The 27,165-nt window shown below is 30.7% G+C and overlaps 2 protein-coding genes across 3 annotated transcripts; one reads left to right on the plus strand and one right to left on the minus strand.

Annotated features, from left to right (window-relative positions):
* Nucleotides 1–1,479: 1,479 nt before the first annotated feature.
* On the plus strand, nucleotides 1,480–10,195 carry Lon (Lon protease). Of its 2 annotated transcripts, none has more exons than XM_065502799.1 (9): nucleotides 1,480–1,956; nucleotides 2,076–2,331; nucleotides 6,716–7,175; nucleotides 7,248–7,377; nucleotides 7,513–8,047; nucleotides 8,121–8,313; nucleotides 8,673–9,395; nucleotides 9,467–9,656; nucleotides 9,719–10,195. In XM_065502799.1, the coding sequence occupies exons 1-9, from the start codon at nucleotides 1,600–1,602 to the stop codon at nucleotides 9,899–9,901; spliced, it is 3,027 nt and encodes a 1,008-aa protein (XP_065358871.1). In that variant the 5' UTR covers nucleotides 1,480–1,599; the 3' UTR covers nucleotides 9,902–10,195. The 2 variants fall into 2 exon arrangements, with proteins under 2 accessions (XP_065358871.1, XP_065358873.1); XM_065502801.1 differs by having other exon boundaries at nucleotides 6,770–7,175.
* Nucleotides 10,068–26,861, minus strand: LOC135953117 (venom protease). Its single transcript, XM_065502802.1, has 6 exons — nucleotides 26,706–26,861; nucleotides 20,332–20,444; nucleotides 18,185–18,330; nucleotides 16,645–16,781; nucleotides 15,992–16,577; nucleotides 10,068–10,487 (listed from the first exon to the last, which is right to left on the minus strand). Exons 2-6 carry the CDS (start codon nucleotides 20,423–20,425, stop codon nucleotides 10,215–10,217), a joined length of 1,236 nt encoding a protein of 411 aa, XP_065358874.1. The 5' UTR covers nucleotides 20,426–20,444; nucleotides 26,706–26,861; the 3' UTR covers nucleotides 10,068–10,214.
* Between the last annotated feature and the right edge of the window lie 304 nt (nucleotides 26,862–27,165).

The following is a 27,165-nucleotide window of genomic DNA, read 5'->3' on the forward strand; positions in this document are numbered from 1 at the left end:
ACTTTTTATTTTTTTATATAATACTCCTTTCATTACAATTATTTTTTTCGGGAATTCTCGGGTAGCGGCAATCAAAAAACGTCGGAAAATTAAAAACCCTAGATTCAATCTATAAGTATAATGTTATTACAGCTAAATGAGATAAGATTTAAAACCCTTAACACTTCACAATACAATTATCAGTGAGATTGTCAGGAAATATTATCAAAAGTCGTCGGCACAGAAAACATCAATTTAAAACTGTTCATTGCATTTAATAATCGCTGTAATAACATTATATGTACTAATTATTCTATACATAAAGTATATTATTCAATCAGCAAGTCAGCTGTTCCGAACTGCAGCAACAAAATTCGTCAGGCAGAATTCAACACTGTAAACCCAGCGAAGAAAACTGTATTGGTTATGCTAATCGAAACAGCAAAAATCATCAGATCAGCAACATTGATTTTGATGATTGATTTTGATTGATTTTGTCATTCCGTTTGTAACTCATCAAAATATTTGTCGCAGACCCACATTAGTATATATTCTTGATCTTCATAAGATTCTAAGGCGATCTAGCTATGTTCATCCTATATATTTGCCCAAGTCCCCATACAAGGTCCCCCTCAGAAAATGTCTTGGAAAATTACAATTATCTTATAATAATCGTGATAAAATTGGACATAAACATGTTTTATATGAACCTAAAACTTTCTACCAACTTTTGTGATGATCGGTCCATAATTGATCCTATTCTCCATATAACCCCTATATCAGAAAAATATTTTATTGTCACATTGTTGAAACTACACCTGTCAAATTGGTTGTTATTTATTAAGTTTGTTTTCCAAAGTCACCATGGAGGTGATTTTGAATGAAAAATCTTTTATAATCATTAAATGTAAAGTTGGCTATAAAATTTATAGTATAAATCAATAAATAATCGTCTAAATGGAAAAAAAATGAGCATCTGTGATCACCAGGGCCACCAAAATTATGCTAAAAAAAACGAAAAATTTGTTCTTAAAATATAAAAAATATGCACTAAACAATAGTTTGTTTTTGTTTAAAATTCAAAATTTTATTAAAAAATATACATATAAAAAGTAAATAAAATACTGAATTCATAATTAAATTTATTTATTATAGCATTATATTTCGATTTTAGTGACTTACTTTTACTATTTAATATTATATGAAATACATATATGGCTCCTATAAAAACTAAATCTGTTTTTGATTTACAGTCCAGTTTCTTATAAATCCCTTATAGTTTCACAAACCCGATGGAGATAGTGTGTCACTGGCCTATCTATTTTTACTTCGTTTTTAAACTTAACGGCTTTCTCCTACAAAACATTGCTTCTGGCAATACTCATATAACATCTGTTTTCTAAATTCTAATCTGGCAATACCAAAAATACTCTCTTAAATTTCTGACAACTGTAAGTAAAAAAAAACAACAATATGTCAGTCATATAATCATATTTTACAATTGTCAAAGAGAATTTAGCGGTGTTAAATGTACTAGTCCGTAGTGCGTGAAAATAAATAAAGTTGCATCAGATTTACTAGAATTTTAACAAGAAAATCTAAGTAAAAACATTAACGAAAATGTTAACACGTTTGGCCACCAGACCAAGAAATTTTTTGGCACGTAACATTACACAATTGGTGTCGGCTAACCAAAGAGGAGCGCCCCGTTCATTGATACTGAAACAATTCAATACACAACTGGAAAGACAACAACAACTAAGGGCTACTTTAGCGACGAGAGTATGTTCGAGAACATTTTGCAGTAGTCGCAACAAACAAGATGAGGAAGAGCTGCTGGAGCAAGAACAAGATTTCATTATCAACAAAGATCCACAATTGCCGGCAACCGTAGCCGTACCAGAAGTATGGCCCCACGTGCCTTTACTGGCCACAAAACGCAATCCAGTGTTTCCAAGATTCATGAAAATTCTTGAGGTATGTTCATGATATGTTTTATTATTGTTATGATTGCTTTTGTTGTTTTGAGACAGTTTGATTATATAAATACATTTGTTTACCTATTTTCACTTTTATTCCACTGGCAAAAACTCAAGGTCTCCAATCCCCAGCTGATTGATTTAATTAGGCGCAAAGTTAAATTGAATCAACCGTACGTTGGTGTTTTTATGAAAAAAGACAACGACAATGAAGCGGAAATTGTCGAAAAACTTGATGATGTTTATAAAATTGGTACCTTTGCCCAAATATTGGAGCTGCAAGATCTGGGCGATAAGTTGAGAATGGTGGTGGTGGCTCATAGGCGTATAAAAATAACGGGACAGATTCTGGAAGAATTGGTGCCACCAAAAGGTAAGTTTTTTTGGAATGCAAATCAGTTTATTTTTAATATTTCATTCATTAAATTTCATTGTTTTTTTATATTCTCTTAAATGTGGGTTGCCATCAGATTTATTAAGTCAAAAGTGTAGGAACATATTTCCTTTGTGAATTAAGTAACATTTGCTGTCGCAAATTTAAGATTTGAACTAAAGTAGTCAAATATTTTAATAATTTGTTTTTTTGAAGTGGTAAATACTTGAGTAAAATATATAAATGTTTAATAAATCTTAGATATCTTCTTATCAAAAAGTTGTTAAATACATTGATATCGTAAGGAACACATTCCCGGGAATGCGATATGTATTTTCATTTGCTGGGAAATAGAAAATTCCAAAACATAGTTATTCAGTAAATGACAATACAATGAAACTTTTTTGGTAACTATGTATATTCAATAATAATAGGCATAGAGAATAGACATAGAGCGGAAACTCTGATGTCAAAGACCTAACTCAGTTGTCAGAAATCTAAGTGGTGGAATGTATTTGTAGAAAAAACTATGTAAAAACAAAAACAACACTCGTATGTGTGATTATTTTGAGTAATTTTTTTGTTCGAGTTTTTTTCCTAGTTTCCGCTCTATGTTTCTCTATGATAATAGGTTCCAATATATGTATATTAGGGTGGGTCGATTTTTTTCTACAAAAAAATCCTATAGCAGAAACGCATTCTACGGAAAATTCTAAGAAATTTTCCCCAAGAAACCATAGGTCTAAAAATCAAATCCTATCTTGCGCATTATATTTCAGTATTTATTTTTTTTTTAATATTTTTTTTTATTGTATTTATAGATTTTTGGTAATTATTCGAACTTTTTATATATATAATTTGAAAGTAAATTTTTAATTAGGCTTAAGTTCATTTTTATTATAATTTATTTGTAATAATTCAAAGAATATCACTGAATACTAAAATTTTAGACAATTGGCAAATTGGAATGCATTTTCTACCCTGCCAAGGGCTGAATTGTTAACCAAAGGTTGACTACAGCAACACTAATAAAATGATAAATTTGTAATAATAAGAATACACATATATAATAAAAATATTTGAAATTTCGTCTAATTTACAAATAATATAAATATGAATTAGGCTTTCCATATTCTAATTCCTAAATTTTAGACCTATGGTTTTTTGGGGAAACTTTCTTAGAATTTTCCGTAGATTGCGTTTCTGCTATACGATTTTTTACTTTTTGATCGTCCATACAATTCGACCCGTCCTAATGTATATCAAAAAAGATAACATGACTGGAATTGGATACAGATACATTTTAAACAATGTTATTTATCCATACGTTAAGGAATATATGGCCCAGAATAATAATGACCCAAAACACACCTCAAGGGTTGAAACCAGGGATGACAACGGGACTGGTGTTTTCAATCCCGGTATAACGGGATTTCGGAATTATTCTTTCACATTTCAAAAATATATTTAAATATAGATATTTAAAACGATAAAAATAATGAAAAAATGTTCTAAATCCCAAAAGTAAGTAATAATAAAATACATTAACAGATTTCAAAAATATTTAAAACAAAGGATTTTAGAACTGGTATTGGTCTCCTGTGAAATTTGTGCTAAGTTTGCACACTAATATTGTGATATATACTCTTTCAGAATTCGTTGTTAAATTAATTCATTATAAACTTCATTCAAACGAATTCATTCTTTATTAAATTAATTCATTATAAACTTCATTCAAACCCTGAATTGTTAATGTTAATTACAATTAATAGAAATAAAATGGAAACATTTTTAATTAATTCCTTTACAAAAATAATTTAAAAAAATTACTTATCGAGGGACTATATTCAAAACCCTCTATCTTGAAAAACACAACTACAGAATCTCAGATGCACTTGGTTTTTAAAATTTTGCATTATTGTGGACTTTATGAAAGATAGAGAGTTTTGCTTTTCAAAAATATTCAATGTGTATGTATGAATATGATCAGAAGCATTTTAATAAAAATAAATTATTTTGATTTCATTTATGCCACACACAAAAAAATCCATAGGTTATATTTCCTAAGAATATAGTATAAATTTAACTAAGCGCAAGGGTAGAATGGCATTTACAAAGTTTCTTAGTTAATATAACTAAAATTTTATATAATTTCATACATACCCTTTTGCACCAAAAATATTTTCAATTGACAATAAAATAACAAAAACAACATCGAAAAAGATACCAAACATCAAATAACTAATTCCAATAGTTATATTAACATAGTTTTTAGGTAAAGTGTATTGTTTGAATTACCTATTGGCATAGATAATAAAACTTAGTTTTTAGTTTTCATATAAAAATAAATTAACAAATTAAGCTTAGTTAATATAGCCTCGATTATTCTTTTGTGTGCATCTGTCATTTTTTAACGTAATTTATTGAAGATAACGGCTAATTTAATATTAGTGGTTAGTTGTCGAACGTTTTATGCTAATAATTACATAAGATAAAAAATAAACAATATTAAACAAAAAGATTAAAAAAAGATTTTTTGAAGTTTTTTTCATAAAACTAATGGTACGCTGGTATACAACCAGCTCTTCAAATCTTGCAAATTCTTCCACTTATTTGTCTGAATTGATAATGGACAGAATATAGAGGTTTTGCTTTAATATGTCCTGTATAAGGTTGAATACGAACAGGCAGATCAATGTGATCTGTATCAAAATTTAATTTATATTTTATGGTATCATCTGGAACATATAAAAGAGATCTTAAATTAGACACAGTAGGATCGTTCTTTATTCATCCTGGTCTAATGGAAGAAAAGAAACTTAAGTTTGTCATCATTGTAATTATTTAAGAAATCATAATTTAAATATTCTGCATCTTTATTTATGATCTCATTGTGAATTTGAACAGTCTTCCTGGCTTCTCTAGTAATTCTAACTTAATCGATTGATTTTACAATTTAATCTCTAAGAACATCTGTTCAACAACTTTATTATTATCCGCAGCAAAATTGTATAGAGCTTTAGATAAATAATGGTTGTGGTTTTGGTTTTGGTAGCCACATCCATGATGACACTTTAAATGTAGAAACTTTCTTTAAGCAAATTCCAACTAAAACCATTTATTTTTATTCCATGAGCCTTATATTTTCCAAAAACAAAAAGGTAATATATGTTCATGGTAATTCAATTCAGAATCGGCTTTCGCTATTTTGATAAATGATTGAAAAATGTAAAATTCAAAAAATAGTTGAAATTTAATTATTTGAAAAGATAGAGTGATTTGCATTCGGAAAAAATTAATTGTATAAGATAGAGAAATAACAAAACTTCAAATAAAACTGCAAAAAAAATATGTTCGTTATGAAATTCACACCATAGATAGCTGATAGCTGTTTTACTGAATAGTTTACCATCAAAAAGTCATTTTCGTGAAAGGCAAAGATAGAGGGTTTTGAATATAGTTGTTGTTGTTGTAGCAGCAGTGATTGCTGAGTTGACAGCCCTTGGCCGAGTGAACACGGGTCATTCCGGTGCGTAGAACCGGCTGCCGTTGTAATGGTTTTGAATATAGTCTCTCGTTATGCTTTTTGTAATAGATTTAAATTGAAGAAAAAATTGAATATGTAATTAAATACATTTTTAAAACTATTTTTGTAATAGATTTGAATTAAAGAAAACTACAATTATTCAAAAAAAAAATAAATTTTATAAAGAATGAATACTCAAAGGAATTAATTCAATAAGTTTGAAGTACTACGGAATTAAGCCTATGAATTAATTCATAATGAAAAATATTTATTAATAAAATACAAAAAAATCAAATTTCGTAAGATTTTTTTACCTATTTTGAAAACCCGGGATTTAATAACAGGAAAGTTATTATTATTATTTCCGATTCCCTAGAAGTTGTAAATTCCGTGAAATCTCTAAATATTGTTATGGCCAATGTGACCAGTTGTTTTTTTATCAGTATTGGAATTTCGAACAAAATATTTTGAAAAAGATTTATGTGCTGTTTTTCTACAGCGAACGAGTACTTTGAGTAGAAATTTAATGTGTTTTGATATTGTAACAAAATATAATTTTTTATTTTTTATATATTTTTTTTTTAATTTTACACAAATGTTGGAGATTTTATTTGGAAACTCAACTCAAAAAGTATCGAATTCGATTTACTGAACGTTACTCTCTCCCAAAAAATAATTAACTTTCGGTTGCAATAATTCCTTGTAAAATATATATTTTCATTTCCTTACATCATTATCATTATAACACATACAACACATACTTCCTTATGTAGGATATCTAATCCTCATATACAAATATATTGCATATCTATTCTTTTGTCCAAATGCAACATATATTTTGTATAATTCGCAATTCAGAAAAAACTACAACAATACATTATCCACTATTTAACATAAAAATGCAAATACCAGCCGACGAAACAGCACAGACGGGTTCATCATCAACTGCAGCGCCAGCAACAGATGCTGAACGTCGTAAAATGGCTAGAAAATCAAGGCCAGCACGTTTGCAAAAGCGAGAATTAACCCCAGAAACACCTACTGCCGCAACAACAGAAACTACAGTGGATACAACTAAAACCACTGATGCTGCAGCAACTACAGATGTCAAAGCAACTACAGAGACTGATGCCGATGCCACTAAAGCTGCTGGAGCTACCACAGATCCTCAGACTTCAAGCGAACCACTGCCAGTTCTTATGGTTGAAGTTGTTAATGTACAACATGAAAACTTTAAACAGACCGAAGAAGTTAAGGCTTTAACTCAGGAAGTTATAAAGACAATACGTGATATTATCACTATGAATCCTCTGTACAGGTATTTTGCAATTTAAATATCTTTCAGTATAATTTATTTACAATTTTATGTGGGTTTTTGTTTATTTCTCAGAGAGAGTTTACAGCAAATGTTGCATCAAAATCAACGTGTTGTTGATAATCCTGTGTATTTGTGTGATTTGGGTGCCTCTTTATCGGCTGCCGAACCTGAGGATTTACAAAAAATTTTGGAGGAAATGGATGTAAGTTATATTCCCCTGTTCTATAAATCAAATTCGAGTAAAAATTTCAATGTACAAAATCGTTTGTACATTTGTGGATCGAATCTATTTTAATTGATTTAAACTTTAATAATTTCTAAACATTTTTCTTTTCAGATTCCCAAACGTCTCTTGCTGGCATTGGGCATATTGAAAAAAGAACTTGAACTTTCAAAGTTACAGCAAAAAATTGGTCGTGAAGTTGAGGAGAAGGTCAAGCAACAGCATCGTAAATACATTTTGCACGAACAACTGAAAGCCATTAAAAAGGAATTGGGCATCGAAAAGGACGACAAAGATGCCATCGGTGAGAAATACCGTGAAAAACTCAAGGACAAAACAGTACCCGAAAATGTGATGATCGTAATCGATGAAGAATTAAATAAATTAAACTTTTTGGAAAGTCACAGTTCGGAGTTTAATGTAACGCGTAACTATTTGGATTGGCTGACCTCGTTGCCCTGGGGTGTTACTAGCCAAGAAAATCTGAGTTTGGAACAGGCTACCGAAATTCTCGATAATGATCATTATGGCATGGAAGATATAAAAAAGAGAATTTTAGAATTTATAGCCATTAGTCAGTTGAAGGGCTCAACACAGGGTAAAATTTTATGCTTCCATGGACCACCTGGTGTGGGAAAAACTAGTATAGGTAAGTAAAATAATTTAGTTTTAGAAATATAAGAAAATTAACAAATAATTTATTTTGTGTTTACTAATGTTAGCTCGCTCCATTGCTCGTGCCTTGAATAGAGAATATTTCCGTTTCAGTGTGGGTGGCATGACAGATGTGGCGGAAATCAAGGGCCATAGACGTACTTATGTAGGAGCCATGCCCGGCAAATTGATACAATGTTTGAAGAAAACTAAAACCGAAAATCCTTTAGTGCTTATAGATGAAGTTGACAAAATTGGCAAGTAAGTTTTCGTAATCCATTTTTACCCCCTGTCTATACCTGATAATTTTTTATCATGATAAACGTCAAAATGGTTGTCAAGATAAAAAATGATCAGGTATAGTATCCATTTATTAGTATTATTGCTTTGTTATTACAAAATTGTTAGTGCTTTTGCTCAAACAACTTTGTCTTGATAACAAACGTCATTAATTGTTATGATAAATATTTGTCAAGTATAGACAGGGGGTTGTCTATCACAATGAGTCTCTGTTTTTTTTTTTAAATATTTTTGATCTATATCTTGATAAATAATAATAGACATTTCAATAGATATTTCTTATAGATTTTTCATATGCACATGTTATTTTCCATTTGCAGAGGCTATCAAGGCGATCCCAGTTCAGCTTTATTAGAACTTTTAGATCCCGAACAAAACGCCAATTTCCTAGATCATTATTTGGATGTGCCAGTAGATTTGTCTCATGTTCTATTCATTTGTACCGCAAATGTTATCGACACCATACCTGAGCCACTGCGCGATCGTATGGAACTTATCGAAATGTCTGGTTATGTGGCTGAGGAAAAAGTGGCCATAGCCCGTCAATATCTTATACCACAAGCTATGCGCGATTGTGGTTTGGAAGATAAACACATTACCCTTAATGACGATGCTTTAAGTACTCTTATACGCAGCTATTGCCGTGAATCTGGTGTCCGTAACCTGCAAAAACAAATAGAAAAAGTCATCCGTAAAGTGGCCTATAAGATTGTCAAAAAGGAGGGTGATCATCATGATGTCAGCAATGATAATCTCACTTCATACTTGGGCAAACATGTGTTCTCATCGGATCGCATGTACGAAGAGACACCACCCGGTGTTGTTATGGGCTTAGCATGGACAGCCATGGGTGGTTCGGCCTTGTACATTGAAACAGCGAAACGTAACACCATTAAACATTCAAAAGGTGAAAATACCAGTGGTTCTATAAATATAACAGGTAATCTGGGTGATGTTATGAAGGAGTCGGCACAAATAGCTTTAACAGTGGCACGTAATTTCATGCGTGGTTTAGATGAGAAGAATAATTTCTTAGAAAATAGGTAAAAACTACATAGATTGTTTTACATGCATAGCAATTTTGTATAAACTTTATATTTTTGTTACATTCCAGCAACATTCATTTACATGTCCCTGAAGGTGCCACACCCAAGGACGGTCCCAGTGCTGGTGTTACAATTGTAACGGCTCTTATGTCTTTAGCCACCAACAAACCAGTTAGACAAAATATCGCCATGACTGGTGAAGTGTCGCTAAAAGGCAAAGTATTACCAGTAGGTGGCATCAAGGAAAAAACTATTGCCGTAAGTTGAATTTAAAAGTTTTTTTCAAGAAAAATCTCTTAATTTCATTCATATTTACCCAGGCTAAACGCAGCGGCATTACTTGCATTATTATACCCGAAGAAAATCGCAAAGACTGGGCTGAATTACCCTCTTTTATAACCGACGATATTGAAGTACATTTTGCTTCTGTCTATGAAGATGTCTACAAAATCGCATTTGACCACACGGAGCAGCAGGCGAAGAAGCAACAGCAGCAACAATAGGATTAGTTGAACTTACGAAACATTTCTTTACTTTTAATGCTAAGCATTATACGAGCGTATCTTATTTTATAAAATATACTTTTAATTTAATTTTCTATTCTATACCATATTATTTGTATGTTTTATTGAATTGTTATTGAAACATTGCAAAACAAAAAAACTTAGCTTTTTTTGTAACACTGTTATTTACTACAACATATAAAATGATTTATTTTTATTTTACAATTTTATGTAAACAAATACTATAACTGAGTTTAAATGCCGATTATAAAAAACAACAATAATAAACATAAAGCAATTTGTAGTATTTTTCTTAAATATCAGAATTTTCAATAATCCAGTGCAGGTATCGATCAACACGTGTGTACATTCCCGGACGATTGGGTTCACCACAACGTATGCCCCACGAAACAACGCCAATTGTAACCCAACGCCTGTTGGGTAACTGCAGTAAGAGTGGGCCACCACTGTCGCCTTGGCAGGAATCTTGTCCACCTTCGGGATAACCAGCACATAACATTGTTTCGGGTACACGTTCCACAATAACATCGCGACAGTCATCAATTTTCCAAACGGGTAAGTTGACCTTATCGAAAAAATACAAAATGGATAGATTTTTGATTTTTAGTAGTAAGTTATACATAAATATTTGGAATATTAAAAAAAAATATCTTCATTTCAAATAACACCTTAAATGTTTAAAAAATTTATAGCCATTTTTTACGATGTCTGATTATTTGTATGGTATGGACTTAAATTTTCTGAATATGTCACCAAAAACCGAAGGAAAATGGATAATAAATTTATCTTTAAAATACATACACCGAAATTGTTTAAAATCTATCATTCATTAGCTTTAATATAAGACCAAATATAAAAAAATCTTACATTCCTAAGTTATTAACAGTTTTACTTAAGGTATTTTGTACGCATCTATTAAAAACTATGAACTTTGAACCTATATAAAAACCAACTTAAGCGAATTTCACAATTCTGAAAAACTTAAAATTTTGTATGGCTATGAATACATACATATGTACACCAAATATTATCGAAGACATTTTTAGTTTCGTGCCGGGGAGTATATTGGTTCTGTCATTCCGTTTGTAAAATATCGAAAAATTGGTCATTGAACCAAAAAGTATATATTATTGTGGGTCCTTATAAAATTCTAAGATGATCTAACTATGTCCATCCGTCTGTCAGTTGAAGGTGCGATATGGTTTATACTCTAAACTTTAACTATTAAACTCTATCTAAACTTTAGAGAGAGAGACTTAGGTGGATGAAATTCTAATATATTATTTTTTGATCAGAAAAGTTTTGTATTGAAAACGCAGAGCAAAAGTTCATAATACATATCGAGGGCCTATATTCAAAACCCTCTATCTTAGGTTAGGTTAGGTTCTATGGGCTGCTGCTCCTCAAGCAGCTCACTTAGGTCCATTCAAATCTGATCCCATTGTGATACCCAGGGGGTAGACATCAGGGTATTTACAATACATCCGTTGCCTCCAAATTAAACCAACCAGATTCCCGGATGAAGGAGTAGATTCGTCTAAGACTAAACCTTGATAGCTCGTCCAAGCATGATAGGAATGGAAATCCGCGGATGCGTTCCCTCAGGTTTGTAAGAGCCGGACATTGGCAGAAAAGATGATACACAGTCTCTTCCTCTTCTTCATTATGGCAGCTTCTACAGTAATCATTGTACCGTAGGCCTAATCTTCTAGCATGTGTCCCGATTAAACAGTGTCCTGTAATAAAGGAGACAATTAGCCTTAGTTGCTCACGACGGTATCCTACAAGTAGATTCGTCCTGTTAGCATCATATACGTGCCATCTATCTTAAAAAACTCAACTTTTCAGGAGAGCCAAAAAACAGTTTTTTCCCGTATTACTTGAGTTATTAAAATTCGGTATTCTACAATATTTTTTAAAGCAACTACTGAATCTCATATATAATTGGTTGCAACATTTAGTGCAACATTTTAGCATTATTGTGGATTTTATGATAGATAGAGGGTTTTTCTTCTCAAAATATTCAATGTTATGTATGAAAATGATAAGATAGAGGATTTTGCATTGTAATAAAATTAAATTATTTTGATTTCATTTATGCAATCTGTCAGTTTTAAACGTTATTTATTTAAGACAACGGCTAATAATAGAACATAAGATAAAAAATTAACAATAAACAATATTAAACGAAAAGTTATAGAAAAATTTTTTTTGGAGTTTGATTAGTGTAAATTATCGTAAAATAATAGGTTACACTTTATAAGTAGACACTTTTTGAAGCAAACTCCAACTATAACCATTTATTTGTATGCCATAGACATTATATTTTCCAAAAACAAAGATATTTTCATGGTAATTCAATTCAGAATCGGTATTCGCTATAAATGATTGAAAAATGTAAAATTCATGTTCAGCATGCAAAAATTAGTAAAATAAAGAATTGCAAGAAGAAATCAATAAATAAATTATTCCAAAAATTTTTTTCAAAATTAATTATTTGAAAAGACGTGTGGGGGGGAGGTTTTGCATTCGGAAAAAATTAATTGTATAAGATAGAGGAATAACAAAAATGCAAATAAAACAGTAAAAAAAATATGTTTGTTATGAAATTCACACTATAGATGAGGGCTGTTTTACTGAATAGTTTACCATCAAAAAGTCATTTTCGTGAAAATCAAAGATAGAGGGTTTTGAATATAGGGCCTCGATATACAAGTCGCGTACCAATTTATATAAATATCGGTACATAATTCGTCATAGCTCCCATAGAAGGACCACTTTAGCAATGTCTTATAAATATCGATTTCAAACCAAAATTTTACAGTTTTGCAAAAATCAAACTGCTGGATTTTGTGAATATTGATGGGTGAATACGCTGAAAAAATTTCGCGGGAATTCTCGGGAAAATTTTTTTTGTAAATTTTCGGGAATTTCTTCATACGTTTCTTCTGAAAGATACAATAGTCATATTCTTTGTGATGTCCAAATTTGTTGCTAATTGAATTATTCTATAATATCCATTAGGGGTTACTCCCTAATTCAATTCGAAAGGAAATCTTTTCGAATTACAATGTATTTAGCACACATTTTCGTTTTCGGTATGAGTTTCGCAGTAACCGTAAGCAGGGACATAACTGTTATAACCAATATTGGAAAAAATCCTGAAATAATTGTTTATCAAGAATTTTTGAAAAATAGTCCCTGAATAACAGTTAAAAATAACCAATATTATTTTGGTCTTTGGTAACCATTATAAACGATTTTTATTTCATTTGGTCTTCAATAACCATTATGAAAGATTTTTATTTTTTTAGGTCTTTAATAACCATTATAAAAGATTTTTATTTTTTTTGGTCTTCAATAACCATTATAAAATATTTTTAGTTTTTTAGGTCTTTGATAACTATTATTAAAGGTTTTTATTTTTTTTTGGTCTTCCGTAAACATTATGAGTACCAACAAAGTTTTTTGGTCGCATGGACCTGGTTTTCTTGTATTTTAAAATAGACAGAGAAAGATAAATTGTTCCAGAATTTCATAAGAATCAAGAATATTTATGATTATAAACAGTTTTCTTTTAAAATGTGCAATATGTGATAGCTATGACTAATTACACTAGTTTACAAGGTTTTTGCTCATGAATTGAAACATATGGGGATTTGTGTATTTAGGTCTTCTAAATTCGGAAAAAATGTTATAAAAAATCCTGGACGTCAAACTTTTGAGATATTTATTAAAAATGAAACATATAAAAATGTACTTTAAATTAGGACAAAAAAATTAAAAGTGAAGTGTTTTAGTTCTCTTTTTATAATTGTTTTCATTTGTCTCCCTCACGACACTTCAACAGTAGTCTCCTAGCATATTCTGATCCCAAAAACCTTGATAATTCCTCTCGAAAAACTTCAAATCTTTATGGAAACGCTCTCCATGTTCGTCACTCATGTGTCCGGGGTTTTCCGGGAAAAATCCAAATGAGAATGTTAAAGTGAATTTTGAGCGATATATTTACTCCCATCAGTTCAAAATTATGTAATAAATTCGCAACAATATCTCTGTAATTTTGACTTTTTTTATTCCCCAAAAATTCTTAAACAAAAAGTTTAAAAGAATTCCATGGTGCATTTTCAACATCGGTTAATAGACACTCAAATTTGGTATCAACCAAAATTTTTTATATTTGAGGACCGCAAATATCCCTTCTTTTAGTTTAGCCTCAGAAAGACTCGGGAACACGCTGTATAAATATTGAAATGCTGGTTTTGTCTTATCTAAAGCTTTTACGAATTTTTTTAATATAAATAAGCATTTTGCAGTGTTTATGTTATAGGAAAACCTCGATTTGACTGAATAATTTTTCCGCAAATAAAACAAAAATGGTCTGGGTTTATTTTACAGTTTCTAGAAGACATTTTAAAATAGTTTTTACTTTAGGGTTTTGTATTTAATAGCGATTTATTAACGTTTATCTACACGAACGATGTACTTTTATACAGTATTTATTTTTTCCGCGTTAATTTTTTTTGGAATGTGTCAAAAGAATACAACTCTGAAAGTATCTAGTGGCTTCGCCAGAGTATTGAGTACCCAAAAACTATATAAATATTTAATTACTACATTTTGGTACACTACAGTATGCATTAGTAGTACTCAGGGCAGGTGAAAAATAAAAACCCATATATCTCAAAATGTTGACGTATAGGTGGGAAACAAAAAATGGTCAATTAACTAGCGTTCCTAGCTCTTCTCAAAAATACAAGTTTCATTCCATGAGCAAACAAAAATGTTTGATTTGTAAACTAGTGTTATGGACCAATCGGCATAAAATTAAGTGACATGTCTTCTGTATATATGAAAGTTATTTGTGCTAAATTTTATTTGAATACCAACATTTTTAAGAAATCTATACTCGTTAAAATGCTTTTCGGAAGTGGGCCTTGTATAGGAGTTATGACTAATTATGGACCAATCGTCACAAAATTTAGTAGTGAGAGTTCGGCTTATATAAAACTTATTTGTGCTGAATTTGGTTTGGATATCTATATAACTAAGATATTTATGAGGGATTATCTATTTTCAGATAGGACAATCGTTTGGGGGCTAGGAGAAATAATAGACCGATTTTATCCAAATTCAATAGACTTCGTCCTTGGGGCACTATACGCTATATCACTTGCCTGGAAACCTAACCTAAACATAACCTTCGCAGTAACCGCCCTGGATTCTGTGACGATTATTCCATAATTGGCCGTAGTTCCCATATAAGATCCACTCACAGAATATCTTTATAACGATAGGGCCCAGAAGGACGGACTTAAAAATTTGAACGAAAATTTTTGTTGTTGAAAATGTCTAAATCGGTCCAACTAAAAAAACGTTTAAAATACGAGGAAAGTCGAACAATTTGTTCGAAAATTATTCACCGGTTCCTCGATGAAGATAAACAAATGAAGAGGAAATCATTGTATGCACATAAATCGAGTTTAAATATATTTTTCAACAATTTCCATACAAAATTAAACAATTCATTTTTCTTTCGATGTCGAGGAACTGACAGTAATTAAAATTTATTATATTGGTCATTAACTATTGCCCAGATTATAAATAGCAAGTAATTCAAAAGAACTTAGTCAACAAAAGTGATACAAATTTATGAAAAGATAATTTTAAATAATACACAAAACCAAAGTAATAAATTCATCACAACCTGGTTCGCTTTCAAATCTTTTCTTTTTCGATATCGATTTTTATTAAAGTTATGTTTTGCATTTGCTCTTCAATTTCAGAAAACCAATAATTGGAAAGAAAATTATTCATTTCAAATTCATAAAAGAGCAATTGAAAGTAACATTTTTCATTTAGAATTCAGAAGAGACAAATTAAAAATTACATATATTTTAAATTGTTTTTTTGCTGAATTCGAAGTGTTAAATCTCAAATTCAACTTGTGTTTTCTGAATTACTGTTGAAAATCGTGTAGTTCAACTGCATTTATATCTTCAAAATATTGTTACTCAAAGTGAAATGAAATATATTCACAAATCACTATCCATCTCACACAATTCTTACCTCCATTAAGATGTCCGAATGCGGTCCACCAAATCTCTGACTACCCCAACCCGTTACTATGGCCATTTTACCCTCCCACGTTTCACCAATAGGTGGCATACACACCGGCCATATGTAAGTATTGAATAGCGTTGGCCTCTCCACTCTCACCAAACCAATATCGTTTTCAAACGTCAACGGATCGTAATCAATATGGGTAACCATATTTGCTATACGAAAATCTCTGGCACGAGTTTCATTCAATAGCAGCGTATTGTATTCGCCCAAACGTACAAACATTTCTTCTTTTTTGATTCTATGAATACAATGGGCAGCCGTTAAGACATGACGATCAGTGACCAATACACCGCCACACCAAATATAAGGTAAACCCGGACGTATGAATGCCGCCATCCAAGGCCATTCATCGGGTTCGGCTGGACGTCCGCCGCTAACTCGTGGAAATTGTTTGGTTGTTACACCACAACCTCGCTGTTCGGGACGATTGAGGACACGTGGTTCTTCCAAATCGATGTTATTGACATCAGTGATAACTTGCGGACCCAAACGGCCTAATATACGGGTGGGACAGCAAACACCAATGGTGCTAAATGAGAAAGTGGAATGAAAATAAAATAATTGATAAAATAGGTTTTATCTATTAAATTGCATACCTTCCTTTTATGACACATAAATGTGAGACCAATCGCCAGATATCTTCCTTCAATTCCGGTATACGGCAGTAAATAACATGACGACAATTACCTTCCTCACCGCCAGGAGTACGACATGCTCCATATGCAAGATTTTCCTTTAAAAACAGTACAGACGATTAGATTGTTAGTAATTGGATTTGTCAGAAGCTAAATGACCTAACTCCACTTTTCGAACTTATTATAACACCCCATTAGCACGAAGACTGGTTATGAGTTAACTAATAGTTATACTATCGGTTAAAATTTTTTTTGGATGAAAACTGTCAGTATAACTATTAGTTAACACATAACCAGACTTCGTGTTACTGGGGGTTAGCCTAAAACACAAATGCTGAAAATTTAGGCAAGATCAGTGACTCTAAGCCGTACCCCACTTAAGCCAAAATTAAGGCCCCTATTACCGTTTACAATAGTTGTATTTTAGTGTTGTATTTTTTAAAATGCGATAATGATTTACATTTGCATTTTAAAAAATACAAATAAATTTTCGGAAAAAATTAAGATTCTTGAACATTAATTGTTAATTTCTGCATGTAATGATCAAAGTTTAAAATATCGATGCTTTTAACTCTTTATGAGGTGGTGTGTTCAAACGAACTTCTTGCAAAAATCTATATTGTTATGTTTTTACCTTTTAAAAATGGTGGTTTATTTCCTTTAAATAAACACTCTCTTTTAACACACACACTTATATTACACACTTTAAAAACAGACCGTTAAATTCAAATTGACAGTGCAATTTCGTAACAATATTTTCTAATAGTCAAATCTCTTTCCTTTGAGACATTTCTCAAATGAAATAGTCTCTCTGGGCTAAATCCGGAGAATAGGGCGGAAGAGGGAGCATTTCGTAGCCTAATTCATGGATTTTTGACATGAAACTGCACATGTGAGTACCCTCAACTGGACATCCAGAACGTTCGGCACCTTCCGTGCTTGTAGGGCTACAACGAAATTCAGTAAACCACTTGTTTACCATTGAAATTGATGGTGCAGAGTTCCCATAGTATTTATCAAGCTTAGCCTTTATTTGAATGATGTTTTTTTCGCAAAAAATAATGTCTAATGAGCAGACGAAATTAAATGTTTTCCAATTTCTCATCAAGTGAAGAGTTAGTCTCTTAGCTGCTCAAACATGTTGGAAACAATAGACAGATATACAAATCCGGTTAGTAACGTTTTACATTTTAATAGATTAATAGGATAAATATTGACTACATTTTTAAAACGACACATCTAACTGACCCACCCTTTACAAAAAAAACTAATGTATACTGAATTTTATAGTGCATCTCCAAACAACTTTATTTTAATTGTTACAAAACAGTGGCATTTTCCAACTTTTTAATTATTTATTATGACACATTCGATTGCATTGATTCTATTAGCATTAATTAAAATACAATTATTCCATAGAAATCTCCCCTTTCTCTCTATTAGTCTCATCTTGCTGACTTATAATTTAATTATGATTAATATTAAAATAACTGAAACTCACCTGCAGTTCTCCGGCTGCAAGCGCTTGTCTCTTGCTCAAACTATGACGTGTAATGTTTGGAATATGATTACTATGATCGGCATCAGTAGCACCGTTTGCATGTCTACTCCAGTAGAACTCATCATTATCCGTTAGATCGAGTAAATCTATTACATGATAAAGTCAGATAATGTTACAAAAATAGTAACAAATGACTGTAAAAATGCAACTACTTGTCAATTATTGTTTATTATTAATTTTAGCTAATTTTTATAATTTACCTATAGATTTTCAAATGCCAAGAAAATAATTTATTATATTTTAATTGTGATTTTAACGTTTTTACATATTCAACACTTTAGGCGTATGGGATATCCAATTAAAAATTGCCATAAGTTGTTCATTAATAAATTATAAGTTGTGGTCTACAGGTTTATTTGAAAAACCTTAACACAGTGGGAGACTTAAAAAATTATGCAACAATTTCTTACTTGGCTATATACATATAAGGCATACATCCGGCTATAATAATACCTGCAGCAGATCCGATTCACAGAGGAGTCCGAGCAGAGACCTCCGTTTTAAAAATTATCAGCCCTATTATGAATAACAATTAGCGGGAAATTTTCCCATTTTTTCTATTATGAATTAAATAGAAAAATATTCCAAACTCAAGAGTATTATATTCGGCTGTGTCGAATCTTGTATTCCCGCCATCAAATGTGACAATAAAATATTTGTCTGATAAAGGCGTTATAAAGTTGGTAGAACGATTGAGGTTCATATAAAACATGTTTATGACCAATTTCATCACTATAATAATCATTATAAGACAATTCTGAGGGGTGGGGGGGGGATTTGTATGCTTGTATAGGGACTAGGGACAAATGTCGCCATAATTTACCATATAATTTCAGGAAAAAATTTTATTATAAATATGTGGAAAAGGGGAATAAAGCCAATATTTTATTCGAGCTTTTTCCCGGTCAATGGTGAGCTTCGAAGATACCCACCACTTTTACATGCACTTTATTGAAATTCGTGAGTACAAATTTATTTATTCCCCTGGAGTTTAGAATAGGAACATAATAGTATGAAGGAAAACAAGTAAGAGAGCTATATTCGGCTGTTCGAATCTTATATACCTTTCACCAAATTATACTTCAAAATAAAAATTTTAAATATTTTTAGGTAAAAAAATTTTTTGTTCCAGTTGTTTTTTAATTTTTTGGAAAAAATTTTTTTTGTTATTTTAAATTTAAAAAATTTTTTATTTTAAATTAAAATTTTTTTTTTAATTTAAAAAAAATTTTGATTTTTTAATTTTTTTTTTTTTGGTGAATATTTTTTTTTCGATTTTGATCCATTGTAGGTCCATGTTACTATGTATGGTCTTATATACGTCGTTGCAAAGGTCTTTGAAATATCTATATTAGATATCCATTTTGTCTATATTAATGTCTTAGTAATCCAGATATAGGTCAAAAATTGAGGTTGTCCTGGTTTTTTCCTCATATCTTAGCCATTTGTGGACCGATTTTGCTGATTTTAAATAGGAAACATCTTGCAAGCATGTCTGACAGAATTATTGAAGATTTGGATCCCGAAGATATCTGGGGTCTTCAGAAAATTGATTTCAACAGACACACAGACGGACATGACTTAATCGACTCCGCTATCTATAAGGATCCAGAATATATACATATACTTTATAGGGTCGGGAAATTATATTGTGGAAATTACAAACGGAATGTGAAGGGTATAAAAATTACCAGCGGATATGCATAATAGGACTGTATAATCCTATATTATCTATTTTTTCAGAACTGTATTTTGGTTATATTTTTTCTGAATATAACCAGGGCTGCCAATTAAGTAGGTAATTTTGATATAAATCGTCAAAATTTCCAAAACATATTGGCAATTTTAAAACTACTTTCGTGATTTTAAAAGTTGAGGGTCATATTAACTTCAAGGGCTAGTAAGGGTCAATTTCCATCTTTGTGCTGTTATTATTAATACTAGACTTTATGTTATAATTTTCATAAGTTTCATTAAAATCGGCCCAAAAATATATAAAATTTTGCTAGCTTTCCATGAGAAATTCCAAATATTGCAAAAATTGACAATTTCGACATTGCAAACAGTTTTTTGTGTTTTTAACTTACCTATATATTCTTTTGTCACATCATCAGCTATCGACCTTTCCAATAACAATTGTAGACAGAATATAAATAATAATAATGATAGTTTTAAATGCATCTTATTCGTCTGTTTATTTCTATTTTTAAAATTAAAGAAATTAATAAAAAAAAACTTCTAGGAAATATTGTATAAGTTAAATATGTTAAATGTTAACTAAAATAAATTAATTTAAATAATTGTCATATCTTAGATTTTAAACACAATTAAAAACAAGTAAGAAAGTATAGTCGGTCAAGCCCAACCATATGATACCCTACACCGAGAAGATGATTATAAACCGATCTCTTTTAAAATTTATATGGGTGCTAGGTGGCATGTCTTCTGTTTATATGAAACTTATTTGCGTTGAATTTAATTTGAATAGCAACATTTTTAAGAACTCGTTAAGATGATTTTCGGAAGTGGGCCTTATATGGGAGCTATGACTAATTATGGACGGATTGGTATACTTTAATATTGGAACAATATTTTTGCAAGTTACAAACATCAGTATTAACCCAATATATTCGAATATGCCGAATAGTGAATACCCACCATTAATATGGAACAATAAAATATTTTTCTGATATATGGCTCAATTATGGACTGATCCTCAGAAAAGTTGATAGAAATATTTAGGTTCATATAAAACTTGTTTATGTCCAATTTCAGCACGATGTTAATTATAAGACAATTATTAATGTTGAAGTCATTTTCTGAGGGGGTCATTGTACGGGGACTAGTGACAAATGTTACCCGATTATCGTCATACTTTACAATATAATTTCAGAGTACTTAGAACTAATTTGTGCAAAATTTCATCAGGATTGCCGCATAATCAACATATTTATGACTGCTCAAACAGTATTCAGGGGGGACATTTTTGTCGGTCTTAGGTGAAAGCATGGACCGACATCTAGCTCCTTTTGTTTGGGGACTATCGTGTTCTGAAAAGACAGATGGACTGACATAACTAGAACGTCTTACTTAGAATCTTATGAGGGAACAAGATATACAGCCCAATTATGAATAAAAATTCCTCGGGAGTTTTTTCCCTTTCCTCATTTTTCCTACTCAAATTCAATGGGAAAAAACTCCCGAGGAATTTTTTGTTCACAATTGGGCTGATAAACTCCCCATATATATTCGACTGTGCCGTATCTTATATACCTACCACCTTTGAATTTCGAAATGTACGATCAATTATGGACCAATCTTAATACAATTCTGTTGTAGTTTTTTTAAAAACCGAGCCGAATGTTAAAAAACTTTTTCGACAAAAAAACAATATTCGTCTAATTTAAAACTATCCGAAATTTTGTTTTGAACATACTACCAATTTTTCAAATTATTTAATGGTGTTCAGCATGGCGGACTTTCTCTTAATTCCATTTTGTGTCCTTACCTTGAACAGAAAACTGTTTATTGAAGAGATGTATTATGATTTTCTATAAATATTTCCATTCAAACAATAATATTAATATGTTAACTAATTTATTATTAATAGATAATAGATAGATAAATACACATATATACACACATAAGTAGATCGGAAACTCTCCTTTTAAAGACCTAACTCAGTTGTAAAAACCTCCAGTTGCGAACAAGATAATAGCAGTACCACGAAATTTTGAAATATTTTGAATTTTTTCACAGTGTACTGTGTTTGACATACAAAAGACAGTGGACGTCGAATATATTAACTACAGCCTGAACTTCCAAATAAAACCAGCTTAGACCCGCTAGTTCACAAAATATTGCGATATTTGCTTATAAACCAGTCAGCATTCAGCGTACTCCAAACAAGTACCACCCCAGGAAAAATTTTGTGAATTTTTGTAATGACCACTAGTTATTTCATGCCTTCTTTTGTAAGGAGTGGTGGTTACCCAGCACATTATTTTATTTACTAGAATAAGTACTTATTTTTATGCAGGCTGGTAATGAACTTTTGCATTTAGCACAGCTATCTAGTGTGTTTGACTGGAAAACGGGAGGTTAGTGGTTCGCCACCTGTCAAAGCCATTAATTTTTTTGTTCATATCATATTCATTTATATGTTGATGTTAAAACTATTGTTAACTTACAATAAAATAACTCGTGCATGGAGCAGTGAGTTAGCAGCTTGACTATCAAACACAAGCAAATAATGTGACTGTTCGATTCCCACACAAGGCAATATTTTTTGTGTTTTTTTTTTAGCTACATAATCTTGTTGTGAATTTACTACTTATTTCTCAACTGATTGTAAGTACATTTGTAAGCTTGACCCATGTATTTTTTAAAAATTTCGAACAACGGTAAGTAGTGTTTCAGTCAAATAATAAGTAGTTATCGCTTTGCTCCAATTATACTTGCTGGCTTACTAGGTAAGCAAAGTTTTTGCTGGGACTATATATTTTTGTTAATAGTGGCTTTTTTTGGACTTCGTTCTGTGAAGTTTGAATTTAGAAATCATCTCCTTACTATCATATCAATAACTTCTAAATTTCATTCGGTTTTTATTAGCTTGACAGATTTAAAGGATTGCATTTGATGATTCTGACGATATTTCGATCGTCCTGACTTGCAGTTTTCCGTTTGAAGTTCCTATTTTCTATTTTTTTCATCTATTCAATTAATATAAAGTTGAATATATGGAAAAGATTTTCCTTATTTTTTTAACTTTAAAATTAATTTTCGCTAAGCAATGGTGCTATGTATTACGCAATACAATAAATTCAGCATATTTAACGAAATTTTACTTTAATCTTAAAAAATATTTGACTTCTTTAAAAAAAAAATAAAAAAAATTAATTCAATAATCCGGCACTGCTATTTCAATGTTAATAAAAAAATACATATTGTCATATATAAGAGCCTTTATTTCCGAAATTATTATTATTTTTACAAAAAGAATATCTCACAAAAAATGTACAGGCTTGACCGATTATGGGTGTAAACAAAATTTTAAGTTTAAAATTTTTAAAGACGTTGTACGCCGTTTCAAAAAAATTTCTTAGTGGTACTGCTATTTTCTTGTTCGTAACTGTAAATGATGAGAATGTATTATTGAAGCAAAACAAAAAAAAAAACTATGTGAAAACAAAAACAACACTCGTAAATTTGATTATTTTCAGTAATGTTTATACCCTGCACCACTATTTTGGGGAGGGCGTTATGCGTTTGTGCAGATGTTTGTAACGTCGAAAAATATTAGTCTAACACCCACCTTGAAGTATACCGATCGACTCAGAATCACGATGTCTGGCTGGCTGGCTGGTTGTGTTCAAAATGCAGATCGCAATTGTTAAGATATTTCGATAAAATTTTGTATATACAATTTCGGCCCAATAACGAAGCCTATTGAGGCTGTCTGAAATTGGTCCATTATTTCACCTAGACCCCATAAAAACCCCCCCGAAATAGGACTATCGGTCATAAGTGTTTAATTTATATAGTTATATGTACAGATTTCGCTCTAAATAACGGAAGTCATGTCACCTGATTTTATGATGATCGGTCCATAATTAGTCATAGCTCCTATATAAGGCCCACTTCCGGAAATCAGTTTAATTAGAATTACACAGAAATAAGTTTCATATATAATTGCTCATAGCTCCCAAAATAACATTTTCAAACATAAATAATATTAAGTCAATAGATGAATTGTTACGTCTAGGAACTTAAGTTTTGGTACAATTACTGACGGACATTTTTATGCTGATTGGTATAATTTTTAAATACCATTTGTCATCTCCATAAAAATAAAAAAATTGAGTTTTCGGAATTTGTTATATTCAACGACAAAAGCAACCAACGGTTAAGCATAATGACGGTTCTATAATGGTATAGGGATGCATGTCTGCCGAGTTATGTGATTATGGATGGTATTAAAATTTGTCCATTCCGAAAGAAAATCGTAACTCGAGGGCTTGTAGACCCATTGGTTTTGTTTTAAGATGATAATGACCCGAAACACGAGGAGGAAAAGGTGAGAGATAATAAATCTGCAAAAGAAATGGCACAATATATCGGCCGAAAAGAGTCTGAAATTAATGAATCAATGTCAAGGTGCCTGGAAGATATTCTGGCTAACAATGATTATCATAGAAAATAGTAATTTTTGAATACCTTTAACGGCCATTTTCACAATGTACGATTATTTCATTTTAACCGGAAAATTAAGTAACTGTCGGTTTGTTTAACGGGGACCATTTAACCAATGGTTACCGATTTGCCTTTCACCATCATTTGATTACTTAACCAAAGCATTCAGTAGAAAGTATGGTAATAATGCATACATTTGTTTACGAAAAATAGTGTAATGAAAGATTGAAATATAAAAAATTGTCTAAAAGACGGCATAAAAAATAATAGTTTGTGTTTTCTTAGTGGTATAATAAAAAAAAACGTATAAAACTCAAAAATATTAAGGTACCTAACTGTAAAATTTACAGAACAAACTGAACAACAATTACTGAAAACCAACAAGCAAAATTGCACATTTGTTGTTTGGTTTGTAATTGCAATATCCGGGTGGTATATGGATCACCCCGTGCAAAATTTACTTTTCTTCGCTTTACACTTTTAAAAATTATAAATATTACAAAAATATAAATGTTTTTCCATGTTCTTTTATTATATTTCTTACAATTAAGATGCTAACCGGCGAAATTTGTTCGGTTATATTTAACAGCAACTTTGTTGTTAAATAGTGTCAATTAAGAATTAATCGTACATTGTGAAATTCAAATTAGCCTAACTTGCGGTTAAAGTTCACCTTAACTTTTAATCGTACATTGTGAGAATGGCCGTAAATATTAAAAAAATAGCATTGTAAATCATAAATAGTAATTTTGTTTACACTACAACACTTCGAAGTTCGAACTCAAAGATAGCATACATAAATACTTTTGGAATGATCTTTGTTAATAGAATCACCCAAATCGGTCCATAACTGGCCGAGATATTGGTGTTTTCAATAATCCAGTATTTTTAAAACCAGAATTAAAAAAAAACAAGTAAGAGAGCAATATTCGTCTGTGCCGAATCTTATATACCCTTCACCAAATTATACTTCAAAATAATAATTTTAAATATTTTTAGGTAAACAAAATTTATTTTTTTTTCCTTAGTAGTTTTTTTTTAATTTTTTGGAAAAAAAATTTTTTTTTTTGGTTTTTTAATTTTTTTTTAATATTTGCGAAAAAAAAAACTTTTGGTTAAAAAAAAATTCGGGTTAAAAAATATTTTTTCCGATTTTGACCTATTGTAGGTCCAACTTACTATGGTCTTATATACGTCGATGCAAAGGTCTTTGAAATATCTATCATTAGATATCCATATTGTCTATATTAATGACTTAGTAATCCATATAGGTCAAAATCGAGGTTGTCCTCGTCTCATTTGTGGACCGATTTTCTCGATTTCAAATAGCAACCATGCCGGAAGAATTCCGTAGATATTGATGTATGAATCGTGTATGTAAGTTATTTGGGGTCTTCGGAAAGTTGATTTCAACTGACAGACATAGCTTAATCGACTCCGCTATATATAAGGATCCAGAATATATATACTTTATATGGTCGGAAATAATATATTGGGGAAATTACAAATGGAATGACAAACTTCTCACGAAGGTGAAGGGTATAAAAACTCGAAAAACTCATACAAATAATGGTTTCCCTAAATAATACTTATTTTTCAAATACCGGTTTTTAAGGTTAATAATGGAATATAAGAGTCGAATATAGCACTCGGTATTGTTTAAGCATTTACATATTTATTACAAAGTTTCTTTAGCTATTTACTCATATCAATAACGAAGGCTTTTGAGAAAATAGAGGTTTAAAGTGGAATGATGAAAATAATGATGAATAAGGAAAAAATGTTATATGGAAATAAACTGATTTCGTTTTCTTTTCTGGGAAAACAATGAAAATCGAACTTCCGGGATTTTCGGTTTAAGTTTTTTCAGAACGTACTTAAAAATACAGTTTATAAATTAGTATTAAGCATGTTCACTTTTGTATCACTGTTATTATAGGCCAAAAATATAATTAATTTCAATTCATTATAATCAAAAATTTGTTCCCGAAATAATTATTTATTAATTTATTATTGTAATAATTAAAGACCCAAAATAAATCAAATTTAAATGCCTTTAACATTTTTTTGGAATATAATTATTTTTGCTTCGTGTTAACAACAAAAAAAATGTAAATTCACGTTATCGTGTTTTATTTCCGTTTGAGAAAACTTTTCACTAAATAATTGTTTATACATATTGTTTTTTTTTAATAATTTTCTTAGTTTTTTTATTAAAATCTTAATATATATGTAGTTGTCTGTATTGCAGTAAATAAGTATTTAGCACCTTGTTTTCAATTTAATTTGTGAACATTATTTTTTTTTTATTTAAAATTTTGTATTTTTTGTCAACCGTTGAATTTTTTTGTTGATTTTATTTCAAATATTACTGCACGTATAACCAAAATATTGTTGTGACTAGAATCACTACTGCGGTTAAAATAAAATTGTTAATTTTGTGAATTTTAATTTTTGTTCAAAATTTATTTGATTTTAGTTTTTAATGCCGGTTGATTTCTCGCTTTGTTTTTCTCCATATATTCGCACATAGAAATGAATACGAAAACAGTAGTGGTATTCAGAATCTCATATATTATTATAAAATTATATTGTAAATTGTTTGTTATTCATATAATGACTTCTAGAGCTGGAGCTGTCAAATCTGTCCGTTGTTGTATTCGCCGCAACAAGCTAGTGAATTTGACAGCTTCAACATCCAAACCACAAAGTATACCGAGGTGTCTCGA

Source organism: Calliphora vicina, chromosome 3 (genome assembly GCF_958450345.1).
Source record: "Calliphora vicina chromosome 3, idCalVici1.1, whole genome shotgun sequence".
Taxonomy (NCBI): Eukaryota; Metazoa; Arthropoda; class Insecta; order Diptera; family Calliphoridae; genus Calliphora; species Calliphora vicina.

Coding starts and splice junctions, on each gene's coding strand:
- LOC135953117 (XM_065502802.1), bottom strand. CDS start 20,425: ATGCATTTAAAACTATCATTATTATTATTTATATTCTGTCTACAATTG. Junction 18,331..20,331: donor TGTGACAAAAGAATATATAG/GTAAGTTAAAAA, acceptor ATCATGTAATAG/ATTTACTCGATCTAACGGAT. Junction 10,488..15,991: donor ATTCGGACATCTTAATGGAG/GTAAGAATTGTG, acceptor TTTTTCGATAAG/GTCAACTTACCCGTTTGGAA.
- Lon (XM_065502799.1), top strand. CDS start 1,600: ATGTTAACACGTTTGGCCACCAGACCAAGAAATTTTTTGGCACGTAAC. Junction 2,332..6,715: donor AGAATTGGTGCCACCAAAAG/GTAAGTTTTTTT, acceptor TTCGCAATTCAG/AAAAAACTACAACAATACAT. Junction 9,396..9,466: donor AATAATTTCTTAGAAAATAG/GTAAAAACTACA, acceptor GTTACATTCCAG/CAACATTCATTTACATGTCC.